Source organism: Dasypus novemcinctus, chromosome 2, assembly GCF_030445035.2.
Source record: "Dasypus novemcinctus isolate mDasNov1 chromosome 2, mDasNov1.1.hap2, whole genome shotgun sequence".
NCBI lineage: Eukaryota > Metazoa > Chordata > Mammalia > Cingulata > Dasypodidae > Dasypus > Dasypus novemcinctus.
This window is the reverse complement of record NC_080674.1, coordinates 42,473,695-42,495,004: the sequence shown is the minus strand read 5'-3', so window position 1 is coordinate 42,495,004 and position 21,310 is coordinate 42,473,695. Positions and strand designations below refer to the sequence as shown.

At 37.5% G+C, this 21,310-nt stretch overlaps 1 protein-coding gene across 7 annotated transcripts in view; it reads left to right on the top strand.

Annotated features, from left to right (window-relative positions):
* Window positions 1-21,310, top strand: part of FYB1 (FYN binding protein 1) — a 171,986-nt gene that overhangs the window by 95,304 nt on the left and 55,372 nt on the right. For 3 of the 7 annotated variants that reach the window (XM_058308203.2, XM_058308185.2, XM_058308188.2), the window contains exon 3: window positions 10,461-10,532. The exons of the other annotated variants lie outside the window; for them this stretch is intronic. In XM_058308203.2, coding sequence (XP_058164186.1) covers window positions 10,461-10,532 — 72 coding nt within the window. The remainder of the gene's footprint in view (window positions 1-10,460; window positions 10,533-21,310) is intronic. 7 annotated transcript variants of the gene reach the window in all.

Here is a 21,310-nt window from a genome sequence, read left to right as displayed (position 1 = left end):
ATATATGGCTTATCATATTTGGTCAAAAAGAAATTCTTCCCCGACCCCCTGCAATTTTATTGGAAACCACGTTGTCTGGTTCTCTTCGCTTTCTCTATAGAAAACTGGTGGTCAGGGTTATATAAATAATACATTAAAGACTTCTGACCACTCTGTCTTCTTTTCCCCAGTCTTTACAATCTACAATGTCATCTTCCAGTTTTCCCACATTGCCTTCATCATATTCCACCCCTGCTTGTCACTTACCTATTCATCTGGTTACAAAGGGGTAGTGCTGTGGCATCTTAACCAGCTTTGCCACTTTGTAATCACCAAGTTCTCTTTAACTATAGTTGGCCCATATAAGTATGGCTTGATTAGACAAGGCAAATGATAACCAGAAGGAAGAATAAAGAAGCACTAACTGGAAGTGCCAGCTAGTAGCTGATAGGCTTTTACTGAATGTCAAAAATGAGCAAGTTGTAGTTCAAGACTGAAGAAAGGGAGTTTTTTTGTGATGATAAACATTTCAGGCAACAAGCTGCACACTTTTGCAGTATAATGTCTACTTGAAGTTACCAGTCTCTTCCCAGCCTTTTATATATTTTTAATTTATTCTTTTTAAAAAATTTTTATTCTGGTACACAACCTAAACTTCCCCTTTGAACTCCATTTAAATATATGATTCAGTGCTGTTAATTGTGTTCACAATGTTGGGTTACCATCATGACCATCCACTACTGAAACATTATGATCAACCCAAATAGAAACTTGGTACAATTTAAGTATTACCTCCCCACACCCAACCCCTACCCCTGTCCCTGCTAACCTGTATTCTAGTTTCTGACTTTCCGAATTGCTTATTCTACTTATTTCATATCAGTGAGATCATAAAATATTTATCCTTCTGTGTCTCTTATGCTGCTCAGAATGATGTCTTCAGGGTTCATCTATGTTGTAGAATGCATCCGGACTTCATTCCTTTTCACCATCTTTTAGAGTTTTACGCTGAGCTTCAAAGAGGACAATGCATAGCCACCACGTATTCCATACCAGTGGTTCTCAATCCCTAGTGTGCGTCAGAATCCCTTGGAGGGCTTATTAAAACCCAGATTGCTCAGCCCCACCGTCAGAGTTTCTAATTCAGTAAGTCTGAGGCAGGCCCAAGAATCTGCATTTCTGACAGTTTCTCCCAATGCAGATGCTGCTGGTTTGGGCCCACACTTTAAGAACCACTCTTCTTATCGTGATTAGTAAGGGAAGAAATTGCAGCCTTGATGTGGAGAAAGTGGCCACGGTGGCTGCTGAGGGCAGGGAGAGGGAAGAAGAGATATGGTGTGGGGCATTTACAGGACTTGGAGATGTCCTGGGTGGTGCTGTAGGGACGGGTGCTGGACGCTGTGTGTCCTGCCGTGGCCCCCGTGGGGGGAGTGTGGACTACAATGTGGACCACTGTCCATGTGCTGCAGTGGTTCTCCAGAATGTATTCGCCGGGTGCAGGGGATGTGCCACAATGAAGGAAGAGGTTGTTGATGTGGGAGGGAAATAATTTAAAAAGGACTTTCCCTGGACATTGCCTCATCTGAACTGGCCATTCTCAGAGGCAGATCAGACTACCTATGAGGGCTCAGGGTGGGGCGGTGCTTCGATGCGAGTCTCCTTAATTAATTTTCTAAGTCATAGGACTTTCTTCTTCCAAGGCAGTTGACCTGAAATCCCTGACCTTGCCTTATACCTTAATCTAAAAGTTTTGCCAGTGTCATTATTGTCCTTATTAAGTGGCTTGAGTTTCTGAAGGGAAAAAAAAACAACTGTTTCTCAAAGTGTGGCGCATAGGCCACATGCATCAAAGCTCCTTGGGATGCTAAACAGGAATGTAAACCCCTGAACCCCACCCAAAGGTGAGGTAGAACCTCTGGGGATGGGTTCCTAGAATGTGTTTATGAAATATTAATATGTCCCCAAATAATCAAGTACCCTAAATTTTGACACCCACTGTATAGATATCAGTTCAGTAAATAACCTAATAATCAACCTCTAAACAGTTGAATGCTGACTTAATCAGGCTAAAATATAATTCCTTCCTAGAATTAAGAGTCTTATTTCAATGAAGGCATTTATATATCAAATATATTTTAGCTTTAAAATAGCTATGCAATAATTTATTGATATTTCATCTATGATATAAGGTTGCTCCAAAGTTTTTCTATGATTGCTGTGCATTATTGATTTTCCTCCATTGTATATTAGCTTTTTCTTGTCGCAAACTGATTAACTTATACTTCTTTCTGCTTAATACCATCCTAGTTAGAGAGATCTTGGCAAGGTTTCTTTAAATATAATTCCTGTCTTCTAAATCTGCAATATACATCTCAATAAGCTGTTATGAGCAAATTGAGTTGTATGAGCTTTTGATAAAGTCTTGTAAAGGACTACATTGGTTTGATGAAAATAATGTGACACAATTTGTAAACATAAGGTTTACCAAAATAAGTATAAATAACAGAGTTTTTTATAGAGCAAAGCATACTGGGAGAAATCAGGTTGGAGAATGTTAGGTGAACATAACTCTTCAGGTGTCCCCAGTTCTACAAGATGATTTTGAGTTTGGTGTGTATTGTACGCTGCCTGTCTGTGGTGTAGTCCTATCACAGGTCTTCATTCATACAAGATGAGAAGCACAGTGGTAAATGTGACTATATGATTTCAACTTAATTTTTATAATATAGTGGCAGGATTTATGAATTAATTTAGGAACTGTAAAAGTTGGTGTTATTTGACACTAGAGGTTAGAATCACTAATAAGACTTGCAGATGAGATAAATGAAGGGTAGATCTCTTTAGTGCAATTGATCAATCTGACTGAGCTTTAGATGGCTAGGGCAGTGTATTTCAATCTTAGAACCTCAGACATTCGCAAACATCAAGTTTTCACACAAATTTTTAAATTGTGAGTTCATTTCAGGGGAAATCTTTTTAAAAAATTTTTGTAAGCATATATTTACATAAGGGGCCGGTAATGCATACGTTTATCTGTCTCAGACTTAAAAAAAAGAAAGAACAGGTAAAGGCCAAGTGATGTCACGATGAGCTACAAAACCAGATTTCACCATAATTGAAAAAGACAAATATGGTGAGAAAATTGAGTTTTTACATAGAACATAGTATTGTAGCAATGCTAAACTCAAAAGAAATATGCCTATTCAGACACTTTAATTTAAAAATTGACAAATTAAAAAATAAAAAATTTCCTCAACAGTTAAACAAATGCTGTAATTGCAAAGATTTTATAGAACTATGAGAAAATTATACAACTGCATCTAGTTTGATAAATTTTTCCCTCACTAAGGAATCAGTAATAAGGAAAGGGAATTAACGTTTATGAAATGTCAAATGTGAGCTAGGCACTTATGACGAACGCTTTTGTTAACTAATGTTATTATGAATAATTATTATAAAGTAGTTTTTAAAATCATTTTGTTGTTTAAACTGAGGCTCAAAAAGATTCAGTGGTTGTATTAGAGAAATTAAAAATGATTCAAAATATCTAACAATAAGAAAGCGTCCTAGGAGATAAATCTTTGGCAAGTCTAAATTAGATAGTACCTATATAAATATAAAATGTGTAAATCCTTTCTCTCAGCAATTCTACTTCTTGATATCGATTCTGGAAAAATACTGGTTAGATATAGATATAGATGTGGATTATAGGTATACATATACATATAGATTATAGATATGATATATTAATAGATGATAGATACAGATACAGGTGATATAGACATACAGACATAGACATAGATATAGATACAGAGAGAGAGAGAAAGAAGCATGTGTTTACATTTGCTAAAAGCTGCTGGGAGCAATATACAGAAGTGGGTTGGCTTTTACAATGGGGATTTATTAGGTGAAAATCTTTCAGTTCTGAGCCCAAGCAAATGTCCAAATCAAGGCATCATCAGAGGTGCTTTCTCACCGAGCTACAGCTTTGGGTGATCAGGCACACGGTTAGCATCTGCTTGCCTCTCTCCTCTTCTCCCGGCCTCTTTGCTCTCAGCTTCTGACTAAAGTGGCTTCCTCTCAGCACCTGGGTTCCTCTCTGTCTCTGCAGTTTTTTCCTGTGCCTGTGGCTTTTTATTCCTCCATTTATAAAGGACTCCAGTGAGAGGATTAAGGGCAATCTAACCAAAGGCACTTAACTGAAATAATTTAATCAAAATGTCCCACCTACAATAAATTTACATGCACAGGAATAGATTAGTTGTAAGTACGGTATTTTCTGATCAAACTGCCACAACAATAAGTGGATGCTTATTGCAGTATCATTTGTAATCAAGTGGGAAAAAGGCTAAGCCATCCACAAAATATCCATATACTCTGCCACAATTACTAAAAACAAGATTCACCCAATATATGTAACGCAGTATTTAACATACAAAATTTTTTAAAGATTTATTTTTTATTTTTATTCTGCTCCCCCGTCCCATTATCTGTTCTCTGTGTCTATTTGCTGCGTGTTCTTCTTTGTCTGCTTCTGTTGTTGTCAGCGACACAGGAATCTGTGTTTCTTTTTGTTGCATCATCTTTTTGTGTCAGCTCTCTGTGTGTGCGATGCCATTCCTGGGCAGGCTGCACCTTCTTTCGCACTGGGCGGCTTTCCTTATGGGGTGCACTCCTTGCGCGTGGGGCTCCCCTACACGGGGACACCCCTGTGTGGCAGGGCCCTCCTTGCGCGCATCAGCACTGTGCGTGGGCCAGCTGCACACGGGTCAAGGAGGCCCAGGGTTAGAACTGCAGACCTCCCATGTGGTAGACGGACGCCCTAACCACTGGGCCAAGTCCGCTTACCTTAACATACAAAATTATGTGTATTTTTAACCTCATAAGTCATACATATGTGGGTCAAAGCATAAATGTTCTGCAAAGATAAACAGTGGTTGCCTCAAGAAAGGGTGAGGACTGGGGAGTGAAAAGTAACAGTGAAATTTTACTTTATGTTGTAAAACTTTTTCCAAAAAATGTATTCATGCATTATTTACAAAATTTTAAATACTTAATTTTTTTTTCAAGAAAAGAAGAGAGGGGAAGAAAGGATTTCTGATTTCTAAAAATGTATTCTTCTTGCTGCACTGCCCTTCTCTGTCTGGCTTTATACTCTCTCTTCTCTTCTCTTCTCTGGGTCTTGATTTATAGTCTTATATTTCTGAGCTATCTCTTGACTTTATGCCCTTCCTCTCTTCTATGTAGGTGATTTTCCAAAAATAGCAAAAACAGTTAATAATAGTCATTGCCATAGTAGAAGTAGGGATCATTTCATTGACTTCTCCTTACAGGCATCTGTCTACACAGTTGCACTTCTTAAAGACACACTGTGCTGAGGCCGCTTTCAGTCCCCTTTACTTCTCCTTTTGGGCTTTCGCTGAGAGCACCAGCTCTGCGCAGGTGCTACAAGGAAGCTTTACCTTCTTTCTTATGGTTCTGGTCTTCTTTCCCCAGCTCATTATGACTCTTTACCTGATCCCTAACTTACCCTTTTCAAACCTCTTAGTTTCAGCAGGACAGGCCTGGTTCCCAGATTGAATCCCTGGATAAGCAATTTCCCTTAATAAACCTTTTCTTTTATTCCTTTCCATAAAGAAGGTGTTTATTGACAATATGGCCCACAAGTGTGCTTTGTTTTGTGTCATGAGTTGTCTGTTTCTTTTCTGGTTTGTTTTGTTTTCTTAGTTTGCCAACATTCAACATTGGAATATTTCATGGGAAAATCTAGACTGAGTCTTCCCCTATTAAGAGTGAGCTGAAGCTGGTAATGGGCACACCTGTCCACAGGACCGTCATCTCCTGCTCACCGCAGCCGCACGCTCCAGCTGCTGGCCCGAGGCAGGCTCCTGCCTGGCTCCCCTAGACAGTCGTGTGGAGGAGCTGCTTTAATTTTTCCTGTTTGCCCCTCTCCATGAGGCTGCGATACTGCCTCCGCCACATCCGTGTTTATTCCTTCTCTGCTCTTAAATGTTACATATCTGAGTTATGTTGATTTCACTTAAAAAGTGTTCTCAAAGTATTTCTACATATTGATTCACCCAAATGTTCACGATTCCCTGAACAAATAAAACAGTGAATTGAAGCTGAGCATGTTTTTAAAAGTTGAGTTCTAGCACTTTCTTTACTCTTATATAAGTTATTACAATACTTTTGAAACAAAACTCCTTTTAGCATTTGAAAAAAGAAATTTGGTTATCCTCTTTTGCCTAAGTATTCTCTATCTTAGAGAGGGAAAGAGGAGCTCTGTAAGCTATGATCATCCATCAAAAACATTTCTTATAGACTGACTTTATTCCTTTTTTAAGTAATGCTTGAATTCTAAAAGAAAAAAAAGAAAGAAAAGACTCAAAAGTCAGCTAATCTTCTGTCAAATTATTGCTTTATTTGAATTTGTTATTTTATGAATGAAAATAAACAAAATGATCTATAAAAAAATTTACATTTCATGATCACATATAATTGAATAATAAACTTTAGGGGAAGTGAATTTTTAAGAATTAAAAAAGATATTTAGAGGCACTGAGATGGAGAGAGTTTAAGATAGAGCTAAAAAACCTTTCTTTACTATTTTCCTGTCATTGTTCATCATATTTGTTTCGAAGTCTGCTTCTTCACCTCCATTCCAATTTCTACTTTATTTGTGAAAACACTGGTGTTTCAGTATTACTTTTTTTCCCATTTTGATAGACTATTCTGAGCTGGCCAACATTTTCTTGGTGGCTAACTTTCAAAGCAAAAGATTTCTTACTAATATAGTTACAATAGTGTGTTCTCAACTAAATACGTTTTCAAAATTTCCCATTCACCATGGTTTACTAATCCTGTGAAAGTTAAAAAAAAAAAAAAAAGATGATTTTAAATTAGAACAAGGAAAAATTCCATGAAACTAAGTTTTCTAAGCTTGTGACCCAAAGGTTTCAAGTCCTTACCTCTGAAAGCTTCTGAAGATAATTTAGTATAAACAGCAATATCTACTCATATTCTAATATTGTATATGATATTCTGTCAGGTCAGGTATAATCCATAAAAGAGGTATATTCAATTTTCCAGCTACTTGACTAATTAGGATTCTATACTTCTAACATTCTTTATAAAAAGGAGACACAAATAAAAATGTTTTATAAACATAAAAGATGCTCAAACTCAATATAAATATAGAAATGCAAATTAAAATGTGATCATTTCTACCCATCAAAATTAAGACCAAAAAGTGTGATAGTGCACATGTTAATGAGGTTATAGAAAATAAGTATTCTGGAGAAGACATAGATTGGTAAAATCTTGCTAAGTGGCATTATTTATAAAATGTGTGTGTGTATTTGTTTTGTTTTGTCTTTTATTTTTAAAGAAGTCTTAGATTCAATAAATGATACATCGAAAGTATAGGGGGATTCCCATATGCTCCACCCCCTCCCTCTCCCACACGTTCCCCATTAACAACATCTTTCAGTAGTGTGGAACATTTGTTACAATTGATGAACACATACTGAAACATTGCTTCTAACCATGGTCAATAGTTTACATTGTAGTTTACTCTCCGTACTGCACATTTTTATAGGTTTTAACAAAATGTATGATGGCCTGTATTCATCATTGCCATGTCTTTCAGAATAATTCCGATGTCCCCAAAATGTCCCAAGTTGCACCTATTCTTCCATCTTCCTCCCCTCAGAGCCTCTGGTGACCACTGCCTTTATATCAATGTTATAAGTTCTTCCATTACTAGAATAATAATAAGTCTATTGTGGTCCATAGTTACATTCTTCCCTTATGTTTCTTCATTCCTCAGTCTTAAGGATCTGGGGATGGTGATGCCCACTGTTTCCAGTTGAGAGGGGGCTTAGATCCCATGGGACAGATGCAGGTGGATGGAACTGTCTGGTTCTCAGTTGTAAATATTCTGTTTTTTTTTTTTGGAATAGGCATTGTCTATCATTGTCATTTTGTTAGTTGTCCTGGGCAAGCCTGATGAACTGGAGAGTAAGCATTGCAACACTGCTGAGATTTAGGGCTCAAGTGGCATATGAACAGACTAATAATTTAAGTCTCTATCAAAATGGTTTTATTTTTTAATTTTTTAAAATTAATAGATCACAAGGAATGTTACATTAAAAAACATTAAAAAAAAACAAAAAACATAAGAGGTTTCCATATAACCCACTCCCCACTCCCCAACCACATCATTTTTGTAAATTGTATCTTTTTGAAGATATATACATCACAAAAAAAAATGTTACACTAAAAAATATAAGAGATTCCTGTATACCCCTCACCCCTCTCCAACTCCTCCCACTCCAACAACCTCCCTCATCATTGCGGCACCCATACTCAGTTCTTTTGGTCTAAAAATTCCACTTTCTAGGAATTTCTCTTATAAATATATTTATACTTGTGGTCAAAGACATAAATGCAAGAATATTTTCATAATTGTGATGGCATTGTCTAAAATGTTAAAAGATAGAAATAACCTATAATTTCTCAAGAGCTTAAACACAGTCACCCAGCAATTCCACTCTTAGCATACGCCCCAGAGAAATGCAAACATATGTCCCAACACAAAGTCTTATGCATGAACATTCATAGCAACATTATTCATAATAGCCCCAAATTGGAAACAACCCAAATGTACATCAACTCATGAAAATAGGGTATATCCCTACAATGGAATATTAGTCAATTATAGAAATGAATGAAGTACTTACATGTGCTATAACATGAATGAACTGTAGAAATACCTAAGTGAAATAAGTCAGTCACATAAGACTTCATATTGTATGAGTCTGCTAGTATGAAATGTCCGTAATAGACAAATCTATAGAGACAGAAAGTAGATTGCCTAAGGTAGGAGAGGGAAGATAGAGAGTGATTGCTTATGGGTACAAGATTTATTTAGGAAGTGATGCATATGTTCTGAAATTAGATTACACTGATAGTTAAAAAACAGTAATATATTAAAATCATTTAATTGAATAGGATGTGAGACTTTCTCATAGTTGTACCCACTTGCATTTTTAAATGTTTTACTGTGCAGGTATTCTTTTCCTATTTGCTTTTTTAAAAACTAGCTTTAAAAAAAGACAACTTGTCTTTTCTTAAAAGGAAAGAATAAAGGGAAAGAAAAATCCAAATTGAGAAAACATTAAATGCCCTATTATATACACTATATAGAGGGTGTTGTGGGGCATACATGGATGATGACAGAAAATGAAGAAATAAATGAAAAGGAAGATTATGGCAATAGTAAAGAAAATAAAGGTAGTGTGAGTGTTCTGTGTACAAATGAAGGAGTGCTCACTGAGTTGCTTTAGGCTGCACAGTTATTAAAATCAACGGAACAGCAGGACAACCTCACTGCACCTTGTAAACATGTGTGGCTTTTCCAAAGTTTGCTATCTACAAAATGATCAAATGTGCAGCAATTAGCATGTTGTTTTAGGTACAAGTGGCAGTTTAGAAAACTTAAAAAATAAGTTTTGTGAGTATGGTTACCCCAGTCTTTCTGCACAGATGGAAAGAAATGTGCACCCAGAGGTGTATTAAGACCCTGCCCTTCCGTAGACCACAAGACTACAAGTTCTAGGAAAATTCCTAAGGAACTCTAAATGCCTGCTATGTACTAGGCAGGTGCAGGTATTGTTTCTAATTCTCATGATAACCCTGCAAGTTAGAAATCAGTAGTCCCATAACTGACGTAAACAAATTACCCAGTGTCCTATAGCTAGTACTTTGCAGAATTAGTTATCACTCTCTGGTCAGGATGACTCCAGCTCATGTATTCTTTTGCCAAATCATTCAGCTTCCGATGTTGAAATTTGCTTTTGGTATTTTGGGGAGCCAAGAAAGTTCAAGTAGTATTAGGTTGTTTTGCTACCTAATGGAATGGATTTAAATATTTAGAGTTAAACTTCCTGATACTTTGTCCATTCTAAGACACCCTAACAAAACAGGGATTGGGCATGACTGGTTGGGGAAAGGTTTTAGATATAATTGAGGTAGGTAAACTTCAATGTATTATGATGCAACCATATCAAGTAATAGCTCAGAAGAATAGAACCATTTGTTAAGATCTATGATATATCAGGTAATTTATGGATAGCACCTCATTTCATTTGCAAGGTGTGTATATGTGGCCATCTCACAGATGAGAAAATGAAGACCCAGAGAAGTCAAGCAACTTTCCCAAGGCCCCACATCGAGTCATAAAAAATTTCAGCTTAACACAAGAGTGGTAGAGTCTGAAGTCAAACTCAAGCTCTCTATCACAGAACACTTCCAACCTTCACTCTGCCATGAGGCCACTCAAGCATGATAAAGATAGAGAAATGGCAAATATAGACTTTTGTTCCAGGAAGTTTGGCTGTGAAATGAAGGAGCTAAATCAGCTGGTAGGTAGAGTGAGGGGACTAATGGAAAGAGAGGATGCTTTTTGTCTCTTTCAGGTAGAAGAGATCAGACAGTGCTTAAGATGGAACGTACCATGTTAAGGGAAGAAACACAGTCTAGAATACAGGGTAAGTGCTTAAGAAATGTTTCTTGCTTGATACAAGTGAATAATTAATGGAGCAGAGTCTACCAGGAAGCAGGAACAAATGGGAACCAAGAATGGCAGTCATTATTGGCAAGGAGGAATGATATTTTCCCAGTCAGCATTAAATGAAATGAGGGAGATACAAAGAAGTATAAGGAAGGACAAATGGTGGTGGTGAGGTGGAATATTCTCCATGCTCTCAGTAAAATAAAAATGAAGTCATCCGTGGCAAATGAAGAGGGCAGGGGTGGGGGCTGACAAATGCGGGAAGGAGTGGAACAACCATAATATGTTCATAGCTCAATGAGACTGTGTCTTGAAAAAAACTATGTTTAGTTGGGTGTAGAAGAATGTGCATGGGCATTCACCCCTGAGGAGTTCCATTCAGGGTGCGCCTAGACAGTTCCACAAGTTACTTAGGATGGAGTTCACCAGTCAGGACTCCCCAAGTGCCATAGGTTTACTCGAGATTTTTCTCCTGTTTAGGTCGGCAATAGCTATTTGCCTACCCAGGTCCTGAGGAAATATGTCTATATTCAGAGCTGCCTTTGAATTAGCTAAATGCTGGGGCAGACACTTAATAATTCCCAAATAAATAACGAATTTTTGCTGATAACTCCCAATGTTTCCTGCCCAAGCCGGCGGGGGCGAGTCTAGGGACCTGTGGGAAGAAGCAGGGTGGGGCAGGAGTCGAGAGAAGAATGGAGACAAGACAAGGTTCTGATCAAGCCTCGTTTATTGGGGGTAGAACATGGGAATATATAGAGAGGGAAGGGAATGTGCACATAGGTGATAGGCTTGTCTTGTGGGTGGCAGACGTCCAAGGAGGGGATTGGCCGACAATTCGCACCGGGTCTGCGGAGTTTCGCGCCTTGCGCATGCGTATTGCTGTGGTCACCTGAGTAGTGGCGGGAGGGGGAGAACAAAGAAGCAGGGAGGAGAAGAATAAGGAAATGACAGGGCAGATTTGTGAACTCCGCCATGTTGTGGGAGGCTGTAGATAGGTCTCACAGCGGGTGGCTCCCTACAGTTTCCAAGTCAGGATAGCTTAGTAATAATATCATTTGTGGTGCTCATCCTTGTGTGATCACCTTTCATGTTTCACCTGTGCTTCATACTTTTCAAGATGCTTTCACCCATGTTCTAGCTTTTAATCCTTGAACTCCTGTGAAGTAATGAAGTCATATGATTTCCATTTGACAGGTGGAAAAACTGAGTCACATGGAGGTTAAATGATATGGCAAGGACAAACTTAGCCGAAGAGCTGAGGGCAAAAATAAAGTTTTCTGATACCTGACCCAATTCTAAGACATCCCAACAAAAAATCAGAATTAGAAATGCCTAGTACTGGGTCAGGGTTCTGTGGCAATGGGGGCAATAAAATCGAGTGCCTTTGGTTTTGTAAAGGAATTCATAGATTTAAAAAGATTGAGAACCATGTCTCTAGACTTCTCAGACTTCTTCGGGCATGAAAAATGGTATAGGTAACTTTTTAGTCAAAAGTCACAAATGTCAGAATCTCCGGGGTATCACAAGAATGTTATAAAAATATCTGGAACCAGTATTTTGGTTGGCAGAAACACCTAAAGTGCAAAGTTTGTGAAAAAAATAAAAGTTCTATTTCTTATAAAATTAATATACCTCCATACTCTGTGTCTCCTCAACTGTTCTCCACCCCCACCCTTTTGGCTCCTTCCTTCTTCCCTGTCCCTCAGTTTTGTTGTTTTATTTTTAAATCTGTTTTCGAATCCTGCCTTTACTATTTATTAGCTATGTGACCTAACCTTTCAAGCCAGGTTCTCATTGTGGTTTTTTTTTTGTTTTTGTTTTTTAAGGTTTATTTTATTTATTTCTCTCCCTTCCCCCTCCCCCATTGTGTTCTCTGTGTCCATTTGCTGTGTGTTCTTCCATGTCCACTTGCATTCTTGTCAGGTGGCACTGGGAATCTGTGTCTCTTTTTTGTTGCATTATCTTGCTGCATCAGCTCTCTGTGTGTGCAGTGCTACTCCTGGGCAGCTGCACTTTTCTTCATGTGGGGTTCTCTCCTTGCGGGGTGCACTCCTTGCACATGGGGTACCTCTATGCAGGGGACACCCCTGCTTGGCATAGCACTCCTTGCACACGGCAGCACTGCGCGTGGGCCAGCTCACCACACGGGCCAGGACACCCTGGGTATCGAACCCTGGACCCTCCATTTGGTAGGGGGCCACTCTATCAATTGAGCCATATCTGCTTCCCTCTCCCCCTCAGTTTTGATTTTAGTGTATAGAGTTTCAGATCCTGACAAAAATCTCACCACTTTGGGTGGTCTAAGGTTAAATGAGCCACCCTCAGGGGGGCAGGACCAGACGCCACTGGCCCATGGTGTGCCCCTCACAGTTGTTAAAGAGAATGAAAAGTTTGAATTGGGGATTGTTAACTTCCCAAGATTCATGAAAGCCGTTTTTATGCACTAGAAGGTTTTGCAATTTCTCTCCCCTTCATTTCCCTCCTTCCCTCATTTTTTCCTGTAACTAGTGTGGACTGTTTCCCTGATACAAGTACAGTCATGTTTCTTTTATTTTTGCCCTTAGTCACTTAAGCTCCCACCTGACTTATTAGCAAAAGGCCCAAAATCTCCTTCTTAAGCTTCTGTCAAATGCCCAGGTATATAGTTTCTTAACCCACCCATCTTGAAATAGGGGTAGATAGCAGATTCCAAATTCACCCATTTAGCCTCCTATAGCTAAATCATTCTGCACTACCCAGGAGACAGGACTGCCTGTCGATGCAGGAGACCACAACCCCACATAGTTCATGTAATTCTTTCAAGAAGGAATTCCAATTGGTCTTTTTGGTTCCAGCCTTTGAAAGCCACTGGCCACCGAGGCCAGCCCCCTGAGCCTTGGGCATAAGATCCGTAAGTAGATGACAGTTTTAAGTGTTAGTTCTCAAATTTTACATCCCCAATTCTTGAGGCCAGTTGAACTCTAAACTTGTTCTTCTCCTTTATTTACTTTGTTTCATTCCTTCTAAGTCTTTTCATGACTTTAGATTATGAAGATTCATACATTTATCAACCAAAACACCATAGATGTGAATTTCTTTACAGACTGCAGTTCTCCAGAGTTAGTGTTGCCCTATATGACACTGAAAACAATCCTACAAACTCACACTGAGGAAAAGTACAAAGCAGAAGAACTGGACTTACACCCAGATCTTAGAAAAATGTGTTAAAATCTCCATTTGAACTTACCAATAATTTCCATTTCATTACCTTAAGAAGCAGCAGCGTATAACAGAAAAGACATAGATATCATAAGCAATTAACTAGGATTTGAAAATTCTGGTTGTTTGAACCCCACCTTTCTTGCTTACTAACTCTCTTGAATTTGGGTAACTTTCTTAACTATCAAATGGTAACAACATAATAATATATACCCCCATTGGTTTATTATAAAGGTTAAGTAGGATTATATATGTGAATTGCCTACTATGGCAGCTGGCAAAAATGAATGGCAAAAATGAAATGATTTTTTTTTTAAAGACTTATTTATTTATTTAATTCCCCCCCCCTCCCCGGTTGTCTGTTCTCTGTGTCTATTTGCTGCGTCTTGTTTCTTTGTCTGCTTCTGTTGTCGTCAGCGGCACGGGAAGTGTGGGCGGCACCATTCCTGGTCAGGCTGCACTTTCTTTCACGCTGGGCGGCTCTCCTTACAGGCGCACTCCTTGCGCGTGGGGATCCCCTACGCGGGGGACACCCCTGCATGGCAGGGCACTCCTGGCGTGCATCAGCACCGCGCATGGGCCAGCTCCACACGGATCAAGGAGGCCCGGGGTTTGAACCGCGGACCTCCCATGTGGTAGACGGACGCCCTAACCACTGGGCCAAGTCCGTTTCCCGAAATGATTTTAATATACCTTATGATGCCCAGCTTAAGATTTTAGAGCCAATCATATTACCTTAGGGTAATCCTACCTGGTTTCCTTCTAGAGAAACTAAAATTACTTTTACTCCTTGTAGTATTTGAAAGAGATCATATATTTTGCAAATACTAATACTAGTGTAACTGAGAAAGATGTTGTCACATGCTCACCCAAACTTAATGAGTAATCGGACATTTAAACAATTAGTTTAGTGTTTCATTTAGCCTTTCAAATTATCTGACCATTTTCCAAAGGCATTTTAAAAAAAATCTAACCAGGGCCTCCCTCCTCTGGCTTTGCTGCCCTCTTAAGCAAGCTCTCCACATGGATTGGCAAGATGGCAGCCAGCAGCCCCACATCAATCCCCTTCTAGTTCCAAGTCCAGTGGCAAAACAACATTCCCCTTTCCTGATTGCACAGGTTATTATATCTACTGCAAGGAGAATAGATACCAGGGAAGCAAAGCAGCAGAGGTCCACCACCAATATCTCACCAAAAAGAAGTCTCATAAACTTATGTAAAGGGAGAAAAGCAGCACATAGTTTCCAGGGTAAGTCCAATTAAAAGGACTCACCATTTCCCATACCATGTCTATAATTTCTCTCCCCCAAGCCTTAGCTCACTTGCATCGGTAATACATCCTACTTGTTAAAATCTTTCCCATGTGATAAAAAGATAAGTCACAGATGCTAAAAAGTGTTTTTCGTTTCATCTGAATGTGTACTCACAGCACCTTATTCTCTTTGAGTACAGCTTTTAAATTACTTATGAAGTCAAACTCTTCTGTTTATAAATTAAAATAACAAGATATCTGTATTAGTCAGCCAAAGGGGTGCTGATGCAAAATACCAGAAAACAGTTGGTTTTTATAAAGGGTATTTATTTGGGGTAGGAGCTTACAGATACCAGGCCATAAAGCATAAGTTACTTCCCTTACCAAAGTCTATTTTCACATGTTGGAGCAAGATGGCTGCCAACGTCTGTGCGGGTTCAGGCCTCCTGGGTTCCTCTGGGCTCAGCTCCTCTGTTTTCTGAACAAGGTCAGCTGTAGACTATGAGGCTCTCTAGGCTTTACCTTTCTCCACAAGGTCAGATGTAGACTAGCAGGCAAATGGCTCTGTCTCTCTCCCTTGGGGCTCCAGCTTAAAACTTCAGCATCAAACTCCAACATCAGAACTCCAACATCAAAAGCCCTCAACTCTGTCCTTTGTCGTGCCTTTTATCTGTGAGTCCCCACCCACCAAAAGGTGGGGATTCAATGCCCTACTGAAATGAGAGGTTTACATGATTACTTAATCAAGGAAACCTATGAATCCAATATAATCTAATATGCCCAGAGGAAAAGATCAGTCTACAAACATAATCCAATATTTCTTTTTGGAATTCATCAGTAATATCAAACTGCTACAATATCATTTTCATCTGTCAAATTCACTAAGATTTTCAATGCTATTCTATGACAAAAGAGGCATTTCAAATCAGTAAGTAAGCTATAGCTTATTAAACCAATAGATGCTGGGACATTTGATAAATGACACTGGAGAAACAACAGCAACATTTTTTAAAAAACATAAAATTAGATCCCTAGCACACAACAGACTCCAAAATAAATTAATAATAGTCTTAAAGAGTTAAATGTGAAAAATGAAACCATAAAAAAAATAGGAGAAAAGTATAAGTTCATAATTATTTGCTCTCAGGCTAAGGAAGGACTTCTTTTTTTTCCCCTTTAATTTTATTTTTATTTTTTATTTTGGGGGAGCTAAATGGAATATTTTATTAAAATTAACTTTATCTGCTTCTTTTTGCTTTGTTTAATATGACACTAGTAAATTTAAAATTACACATGGCTCACATTCTATTTCTATTAGACAGTGCTAGGTTAGAGCCTGTCCAGCTCTCAGCAAGCAATGCCAAGCAGAAGTGTTTTTCATTGTTGCCAGTTCTGCCCATTTAACACAAGAACAGGTTGTTGGATTTTTTCTGAGAATTTTAAAACACAGTGTAGGTGAGTCAACTCCTCTACAGCTGGGGCTCATCCAGTGGACAGCAGTGACCTCAACAGTCATTCACTTACCAATTTGAAAGCAAAAAATAAAGTCAGTAAGGTGTACGGTCATCTATTTGGGCTAATTTTCTAAACTCTTCCAGGAGAGCACACATCACAGGGTGATTAAAAGCATCAGCTCTGGAGCTGGATGACCTGGGTTCAAACCCTGCCTGTGCCATGTGTTAGGCAGGTGACTTCCCCCTTCTCTGCCTCGTTTTCTTCATCTGTCTAAATGGGAGTAGGACGGGTACCTACACAGAGGGCTTTAGTGAATGTAAAGGGTCCACTAGACATGTGAGCTTCAAGGAAAGCCTGGCAACTCACATGCAACAGGTTTGGCTGCTGCTGTCATTATCCTGGCTATTAATATTTTTTTATTGCCACGACTATCCGCTATCTATGTCATTCATAAGTTAACTTGTGAGTGAATGAGTGAAATTCCCAAATAAATGCATGCCACTCAACTTAAAGACGTATATTTTTTTAAAAGGAAAAAAAAAACTTTATTTACAAAATTAAATTGCTTTCCATCGACTGAATTAGCCTCAAATACTGTTAAGGAGACCAAATAAAACAACCCCCAAATAAGTCATCATAGCAGGATTGCACTGTTCCAGAAGGATCTGGGAGTCTTCCAAAAGGGCAGGCAGGGTGAAAGCAGTGATAAATATGTGTCCAACAACTTCAGAAATGTCAGTGCATTGGGCATCTCAGAATGCTGTTTCTCTCAACCAACATCTCCCCAAATGAGTTTGTCTGTGTCACTGCCATGCTAACTTAATGGCAAATCCCTGCTGAACATCAGTGCATTCTCAAGTATTGTGTTCACCAGAGATCCATCCTTCTGATGTATGCTGGTCTCCAAAAAGATACCTTGAATGTCATATAGCCACCTAGATACTTCCATTGTGACTTTATTTTTAAAAGAGTTTTAGATTACAAGAAAGTTACATAGAAAATATAGGGGATTCCCATATATCCCACCCTCTCTTCTGCTCACATTTTCCCCTATTAATAACATCTTTCATCATTGTGGTACATTTGTTAAAGTTGATGAACAAATATTGAAGCATTGCTACTAACCATGGTCTAAGTTTACATTATAAACTCTGCACTGTACAATTTTATAGATTTTGACAAAATGTTTAATGGCCTATATCTGTCATTGCAGTGTCGTACAGGACAATTCCACTGTCCCAAAATGCTCCATGTTACACCTATTCTTCCCTCTCCCTCCCTTCAGAACCTCTGGCGACCACTGCCTTTACATCAGTGTTATAAGTTGAGATGGACTTAAACATAACCCTACTGATGGAAATTATACATAAATGGGTTTGATTAATTGAACTAAAGAAAAAGTGCTGTCTTATATGTGAGAAATTTATTTATGACAAAATTAAACCGAACAAAACACACCTAACATAAATGTAATGAGTTGAACATTTTTATTCAAGTTTACCCCAGCCAACCAAAAAAAAATCACTGTCAGAAGAGAAAGCAAGATATACATGTGAGAATTGCATCAGGCAGAGGGTATCAAGGGTCAGCAGTTCAGTGTCTTAGCAATTTTAAAGACTCTGAGAAGAAAGGGAGGACTGAGGCAGTGAGTGGAGAAGATAAAGAGAGAGGGCTGTATTTTTAGCAATTACCATAAGTGAAAATCTTTGGAAAGAGAAACGCCTCCGAGGAATTAGGAAGGTTTTTGTATAAAATGCTTTGTAAAACTTTGGTATTGACCCTTGAAGGAAATTTATAGCAAAGTGCTAATTTTTTCAAAGGTTTACAAGATTGGGTTTATTGGTTAGGACATATTTTAGTTATGATTGTTTTAATATTTGAGTAGGCAGAGGCAGGTGCCAAAGTAGCCAAATTACTTTCAGTTTGTTCATGTAAGCAACAAAAAGATTAGTATCCTTAATAAATAGGATAAAAACATAATTTTATAAAGCAAATACCATTAAATATATAGGCAAAGAATTTTCATAGATAATAAAATTTTAAAAGGAAAATAGTTATAAACATGAAAAAATTGATCTTATTAGTTATCTAAGATATGTAAAAATTAAAATGGTTTCCAAGGTGGCATCCCTTTTCATCTCCAAAAATCACCACAAAACAAGGAGGCTAAGAGATATAAATTATATATTCAGGGAAACTAGGCAATATGAATAATTTCAACTCAAAATATGAAGGAATGACAGAGAGGGGCAAAGCAAAGGAGAGAGAGAACAGAGACAAGCAGCTCTATTTACTATGTACCCAACAGAATAGAGAAATTTTGGGGTACCAGTAATGCAATACTGGTAATATTTAACAAACAGTTCTCCAGGAGATCTTTGTGTGTGTGTGTGTGTGTTTTACACACATACATAATAAATATTGCTGATGTAAAGAACTGTAAATAATAGCACACAATCTGCAAATAATAATAATAGATAAAATATACTTTATCGAAAATTCCATACACTCAGTTGTTGGTTTTTGCCAGACTCTTTTATCTATAGACAACCTACAGTTAGAATTACATGAGTATAAGTCCAGCCTGAATGTTGATATTTTCATTTATGTTAACAAGTAAAACAAAAGAGAAACAACGAAAGTGTGTGTGAGAATTCACTAATTTGTCAATGACTTGAGTGACTTCTTTGATGAATTAGGTAAAAGTTTCAAATACTGGAAGAACATTTCCTTAATTTTTTATGCTATTCACAATGTAATTATTGCAGAAATAATATATTTTATAAATTTAATCTGCATTATTAGTATTTTCTCCATCACTTTCCTAAAGCTAACAATCAACAAAACAATACATCAAGCCTGGATTTGTAGTATTCACTGGTATCCATGAGGTAAAGGCTCCCATCATGTCCAAGTTCAATCTACCATAGTGAAATCACTGAATGCCTTGAAGAGAAGCACAATACCACACCAAATACCACACCATTATGTAGTCTTCTCGCCATTCACAGTACTTCTTGCCATATGTTTTACCTACATTTTATTATTAATCTCCCCAAATCCATAAGAGAAGAAAGTTGTCTTTTTTTTCCCTTCCCTCTGTTTGTTCTAGTGCCTGGAACAGTGCTTGGACATATAGTAGACATTCAATAAATATTAGATATTTGTGTGCCAGGCACTATCTTAAGTGCTTTAATATGCTAGGTCAATTTAATCCTCAACAGAACCCAGTGAAGTTCCATTTATATAGTTGAAACTGGAAAGTAACTTATCCAAATCAGACAGCAAGGAAGTGGTAGAGCCAAGATTTGAACCCAAGCACTCTGGCTCCAGAGCTTGTACTCTTTATCATAATTTCTCCCAGTATTTTACAACCATGATGATGGCAAAGAGAAAATCCCAAGATGAGAGCTGTGTGACAGACCTTAAAACAGTTCAGATTAGAGTAAGTAGACAGAGAGAAAATACTGGCACTGATAAATTATCTGATAGGTTTAACATTATAGAAATTTTAAAGGCATTTTATTTAACTATGGGAAATTGTGTGAAGAGTCACAAAGAAAACTAAGCAAATGATAAAATTTGTGTATTAACTCCAGCAAAACAATAAGTTGAGTGAGAAAAGAAATGTAATCATAGTACACCACTTGACTCAAAAATAAGCAATATTTACATAGTCATTATAATGAAAGCAATAAATATGGATTTAATAAAATAACCATGATCTTGCTATATCAGAAAAGGAAGGATAAGAAGGCAAAAATCCATATCTACCTAATAAAAGACCAGAGTCTTTTTAAAAATCATGAATCCAACAATAGTCATAAAAATGTATTAATAGAAATCTGAAAGTATGTGTAAAAGAAACATCTAAGATGTTGGACACATTAACCTCCAGTGGGGAGACCAGATGACTGTTTCTGTCATGTTATTTGGTGCTCCCTGACTTGCTAAGCCTAAGTACATATTATCTTGATAAAAAATGAAATTAACAAAAAACAAGAAGGTACAAAATTTTCTGTAATATTGACAAGATCTAAAACCTGATAATGTTAATGTTGGCAAAGATTTATGAAGAAGGCAATCATATATTAACAGGTGGTGCTGTCAGTTGATAGCTCTCTGAAGGTAATTTGATATTTTGTGTCATAAACTTTAAGATGTCATCTGACCCAGAATTTCTACTTACAGGAATTTATCCTATGAAAAAAATTTAAAGATATCTACAAAGACTTAGCCATTTTTTAAGTTACAACAAAAAAATAAAAGAAATAACACAAATGTCTAATACTAGGGCACTAATTTTAAAAATCATGATGAAGATGTATGAAGAAAAACCATACAACAGCTAAATATTATATTGCAATTATATTAACCTAGAAAGATGTTTATTAATATTGACAAAAAGTAAAAAACTGGAAGCAAAATAGAAAAATGGCCCCATTTTTCTCCCTTCCCATAAAAGCATATGTTGTCATTAAAATGTTTACAAATACATGCAACTCATTAGATATTATTGGGTGATGAGATCATGGGTGATTTATACTTATTTGTTCTCATCTCTATACTACAATTTTCTATAATTTATATGATTTCCTTGTGATGTTGTTTATAAGTTCCAATGTTTAAAAATCAACCTGAAACAAAATTCAACTTCTCATTAAAGGTTCAAATATAGCACTGAAAACAAGTAAGAGTGTATTGCACAAAAATGAGATCAGATTAAAAAACTAAACCTCTTTGGTTTAAACTAATAGGTCAGAAGAAAATCTCCATTTGTGAAATCATTTTAAAATGTGGTTTATAAAGATTGCGGTTATAAAGTTGATAAGGGCTCATTAAAATCA